The following is a 5,799-nucleotide window of genomic DNA, read 5'->3' on the forward strand; positions in this document are numbered from 1 at the left end:
AGCGTGAAAGAATTGTATTAAGATCTAATAACAGGATATCAAATTCTTTTTTTAGAATATGTGCAGCTTTATGTTGACTTCATTCTCAACAAATCAATCTACAAACAATTTGCAGAGTTTTATTATGGATTCCATAGTGTCTGTGATTCATATGCATTGATGGTAAGAATAAAATGAAAAGTCTTTATTATAAACTTTATTTAAATATTCTGAAATCTGCATCAGCACAAGATGTCATATCCTAAAAAGAGTTTGGGATTACCTTATGGATTATCTCTATAATGTGGGCAGGAATTTGGCAGCTTCTGGCACCACTTCTTCTCTCTTCCAGTCTTTCATGGCCTCTTCAGCTGCTACATCCATCCCTCTTCTCATGAATCAAGAAGCCAATCAGAAACTGGCAGGGAAAGGAGCTGGCACTGGAACTTAGTACTTAGTCTGCATTTGTTTTTCATCATTTTACTCACCTGACAGTACAAGTACATAGCTTGCATAGTCCCATGGCAGTGTTGCAAGTTTGAATGTAATAATAATTAACACAAGATGAAAGACAGCTGTCTTAATTGGCATTACATAATTGGAGATTATTAGTTAAAGATTGATACAGAATTAGGGATGTGAATGGGTAACCAGTTAGTTGGTTACTCGGTAAGCATCACTTTTACTGGGTAACGGTTAACCAAGTTCCCTGGGAGCAGCCCCCAGCAGCAGCCTGCCAACTGGGGCAGACGGCTCCTCCAACCCCAGGAACCAGCTCCATGAGGCTGGGGCAGAGGCTGGCCTCAACAGCCAACTCTAGCATAGGAGCAGGCAGTCAGCCCCCAGCCCAACTGCAAGGACTAGCTCCCAGGCCTAGCACAATCGAGCTGGAGCGGTCCTCTGACCCAGATCCCACTTAGTCAATTAACCAGTTAAACGATTAATTGGTTAACTGATTAATCAGGATTTTACATCCCTATACAGAATAGAGAAAGTATACTTTACTGCTTTCTCTAAATAATGAAGATGGCAGCTTGTTCTCTTTTTATATGTAAAAAAATAACTAGGGAAATGATGGCAATTTAATCACTTCCCACTAACTTTCTAAAATGTATTCCTTTATGTACTATTTTAGGACAAAGTTTATTTGTTGGGAGAGGAAAATCTACTTTCCCACAGCTGAGTGTTTGTTTTGTTTTAATGTATTTTACTATGTATTGAATTTTTATGGTATTTTAATTTACATGATTGACATGCTAAAGAAATTTATGACTGCAGTTATAGTTATTATGAATATCTGTTCCAGCAAGCACTTCCCAATGATTTAATAACATCTATGAATGTATCATTATTTTATAAATAACAGAAAACATTTGCATTCACAAATATCTGATATTAATCACAGAACATAAGCACCCCTTAATATTAATAGGTTTCTTTTGTTAGTGCCAGGATTTTCTTCCTGGACATCTGAACTAGATTAAAGGAGTTAAAAGTTTAAACACATTTCATTACTGAATACATGCCTTCTTTGTTTTCTTACTCAGTAAGGTTTAACTTTATCACAGAAAAAAAGTTTCTGGTTAATTGGCTTAGTTTTACAGGTTTTATGATCTCAGCAGAGATTAAATATTGATTGTAAGCCAGAAATCCCAGTCAAGGAGTATATCCTTCCCAGTTGTTGACCAGAGAGCACTGAATTTGATGATATCACAGCTGCAGACTCATATTGCGGCTGCAGGCAACAGTTTATTCCTGCCTGGGTAGGGAAGAGTTGCTTGGGATCAGCTTTATGTTAATGTGGTTCCTAATGTGACCAATTGGATGCCAATGAGTTGCTCCAGGCTTTTGCTTCTTATTGACTGGGAGCTTTTCTAGTCCTGAATTTAAGATGACAGCAGTTCATACATACTTCTGCCTTGCTCCCTACATTTGCAGGGACCTCAGTAGTACTCAGGAGGAAGAGTGTGAGGCTTATAACTAGTAATATGTATAGGGTAAAAACTTTCCATTCTCAGTAACTGGAGAATTGAAATATTGTATAGGGAGAACTAGATGACCTAGAAGACTGGGATAATAGAAATTAAATGAATTTTAATAGTATCAAGTGCAACATCATGCACTTGAGAAATAATGGAATGAATTTCTATTACAAGCTGAGGCTCAGTCATTAGAGACAACAGAAGTAGAGAGAGACCTGGGTGTGTTGGTTGATCACAGGACCAGCAATAAGATGCATCTGGGGAAAAAAAAGAACTAATATGATCTTAGGATATATTAGATGAGAAATTTCTAGAAGAGATTGGGAAATATTAATACCATTGTAAAAAGCCGTGGTAAGATCTCAATTGGAATACTATAAACAGATCTGGTAATGCATGAAAAATAAATTCAGAATGGTGCAGAAAAGGGTTACTAGGACGGTCAGGGCAATCTGAGGCCTATTTAATGAGAGGAGTCTGAAAAAGCTTAGTTTATTTAGCCTAGCAAAACAAAGACTGAGAGAGATGTGTGTGCGCACAAATATATCAAGGAGGTAAACAACCAGAGGGAGAAGAGCTATTTAAGCTACACAAAATGGTTGTCACAAGAACAAATGGATATAAATTGTTAATGTACAAATTAAGGATCAGAAGTTAGAAAATTGCTAACCATCAGAGGAATCTCCCAATAGAAGTAGAATGGGCAAGCAACCTACTTAATTTTAAGATAGAACTTGGTAAATTTGAGTGGGATTCTATGATGGGGTTGTATGCTGACAGGGGTTGGGCATAGTGGCCCAGTGGTTTATTCTGCATTTTTTTTCTCCTTCCTCTGAAGTATGAGAGAGGACACTGGACAGGGTGGGCCAGAGCTCTGAGGCATACAAAGAATTCCTTCTCATATGTGTGGCTGGTGAATCTTTCTCACAAGCTGAGTATCATTCTGATTACCATTTTTAGGTTCAGGAATGCATTTCCCCAAGTCAGTTTGGGAGGAATTGTGGGGAGGATTTGCCTCCCTCTCCAGTGTGGTGTGCATGTTTATTGTTAGAATCATGGGTATATCTCACTTATTCAATTCTTTGCCATTATAAAGGCTTTGAGTAATTGTGCACCTCAGTCCTTCGTGTTCTCTGGCTGTGGCTAGGGATGGAAGTGACTAATCAGTTAGTTAGTTGACTATCTGATAACCCAAAGCTTATAGATAGTCAATACACTAGTCAACTCATCGCTTCCCCCCTCCTTGCTGCCTCTATCAGAAAGAGGCAGCAAAGTGGGGGGGAAACGAAGATACTGGGGACAGCTGGCTTAAAAGCCGGTTCCCTCCAGCTCCATTGAAGGGGACAGGGTCCTCTCTGGGGCTTTTGTATATTTCAAAGCAGAAGCACTGCATGGAGCTCGGGGCCAGTGGAGGACTCAGAATACATTACAAGAGGAACCCCTCTTGTATATTACAAAGCAGAACATCATGCAGCACTTCCGCCTTTGAAATATAGCAACAGCTGAGCAGGCTCTTGCTACATTTCAAAGCAGAAGCACCCTAATCAACTAATCGAATAGTCGATGGAAATTCCATCAACTATTCAATTAGTTGATCAAATTTTAACATCCTTAGCTGTGGCATACAATAGTTTACTGATATTGGGCTCTGTACAGGGTAACTGGGTTCAGTTTAGGGCCTGTGAATGTAGGGTCATACTGTGAAGGTCAGATTCGATGGTGCAAATCAATGATTCTAAGTAAATATAATAAACATTAGGAAGAATAAGAGTAATAGTAATAACACACTAATGGATATTATCTACATTTATTTTGCTTCTTAGTAAACTATTTTAAAATTAAGCACTGAAGAACTGATCTTCCTGCAAAACAGTAAATACTGGAGTTCACATATAAACTTTTGTCCCTGAAAAATGCTCATCAGAAAACAATAAAGTTTGTCTACAATGCATAACAAAACACCTGGAATTAAATTTTTCTTGTTAGTCTGAATCATATGAGCATTATTATTTATTTTTTTAAAAAGTGTTCTGCCAGCAAATATTATGACTTTTTGGCAGCTACTTCGTCCAGAAGAGGTTGAAATTCTTGTTTGTGGAAGCCCTGAACTGGATATGTATGCTCTACAGAGAAACACCCAGTATGATGGCTATCTGAAAACTGATCTCACTATAAGGTAGACTTAATTTTTAATCTTCTTAATACGCATTTAGAAGAACAGTATAAACTGATGCACTAATGGGAACAATTAAAAATCTAATTTTCTATGTAGTCTCAAAGCACTAAGATGTAACTTCTAAAAAGATGTATCTCAAAATAAGATAAAATACTGTAGTCTTATGTCCCTTAAGTAAGAAAAGTTATTAGTCGTGTATGTAAAAGGACACCAATGTAATGAGTGGATTTATAATTTCCTATATTTTAATATGTTCTTTCCTTTCCAGAGAGTGCATGATCCACATAAACTATGGCTACTGTCTATACATAAACTGTAAAATGCATTAAAAATTGAGAAAAAAGTATTTTGCTCTGCTCTTTCTGTAATAGCCCTAGGAATTTCTTGTAACTATTAAGTTTTAAAAAAAAGTTTCAGAAAGAAATGTAAATGTGTATTTTTAACTAAACCAACCCTTGAATAATAAGGTCTTGTACGATACAGGAATATAGCTCAGCCAAAACATCTCTTCCCTTTACCCCACTTTGCCAGATACAAAATCTGGCTCTAAATAATGATGGGAGGAGAAGTTGAACAGTGAAATGTCACTATCACATTTTTTATAAGTGTTTAAAAATGCACATAAATACATTCACCGATTAACTATGTGAAACATGTTATATTAAGTAACAATATTTGAGCTTGAAGTGTAGTGATAACTTTAGGTTGCTTTTGTCAAGATACTAACTTTTTCCTTCCCTATTTAATATTGTAGATACTTTTGGGATGTAGTACTTGGATTTCCTCTTGATCTCCAAAAGAAGCTGCTTCATTTTACTACAGGAAGTGACAGAGTTCCTGTGGGAGGAATGGCTGATTTGAATTTCAAGATTTCAAAGAGTGAAACGTCCACTAACTGGTAAATAATTTTCAGTTGCACCCTTAATTTTTTTTAACAGAAGAGTGTTATTGTAACTATTCACTGCAGAAACTTCATACAGTATTACAAAGAGTCCTCATCCAAAGCTTTTGCTCAAGGTACTCTTACTTCCATTTCAACCAAGTAATGCATCTCCCTGTGTTCATTACCAAGCCACATGCCAACAAGGAAGCAACTTCAGAATTAAATGCATACATTTACCAAATGTTACTCCTTAGATGTATCAAGATCTGAATGTTCCTTTTTGGCAGAGCTAGCTTATTGTTAGACTCTGAGCACCAGCCTCCTGTGATGTAGGGCACTGCTTGTGAGTCATCCACAATATATGGACAACTAAGCAAGAAGAAACCTGTTACTTTAAAATAACTGTGGTTCTTCTACATGTGTTGTCCATATTTCACAATCCACTTTCCTCACTTGTACTGTCTCATAACACCTGGATTCTGTATTGGCAAAGAGTCTGAGTGTTAGGTGGGTTTTCCTAATCCTTTGTGTATTAAAGGGGGAGGTACAGGGACACTGCTAGCCAAAGAGAACCCATACTTGAGGGTATGGGGCACATGTGTACCAACAGTATTATACATATGAACAACACAAATTGAAACCCCAGTTACTGTGAGGTAACATGTTCTTTATGTGGATTTGTAAATGTACTACATGTAAATTAAAGTGTACAATAATATCCTAGTGCTATTATATTTATGTTGAAAACAAATGGTGCATTGTTTTTCATATGTGTTTAG

The 5,799-nt window shown here is 36.9% G+C and overlaps 1 protein-coding gene across 6 annotated transcripts in view; it reads left to right on the forward strand.

The window, feature by feature from the left end:
- Positions 1-5,799, forward strand: part of HECTD2 (HECT domain E3 ubiquitin protein ligase 2) — an 80,920-nt gene that overhangs the window by 72,618 nt on the left and 2,503 nt on the right. For 3 of the 6 annotated variants that reach the window (XM_075935126.1, XM_006117448.4, XM_014570669.3), the window contains 3 exons: positions 56-162; positions 4,022-4,137; positions 4,892-5,035. In XM_075935126.1, coding sequence (XP_075791241.1) covers positions 56-162; positions 4,022-4,137; positions 4,892-5,035 — 367 coding nt within the window. The other 3 variants (XR_001367843.3, XM_006117449.4, XM_075935127.1) reach the window with 3 other exon arrangements.

This window comes from Pelodiscus sinensis, chromosome 8, assembly GCF_049634645.1.
Source record: "Pelodiscus sinensis isolate JC-2024 chromosome 8, ASM4963464v1, whole genome shotgun sequence".
Taxonomy (NCBI): domain Eukaryota; kingdom Metazoa; phylum Chordata; order Testudines; family Trionychidae; genus Pelodiscus; species Pelodiscus sinensis.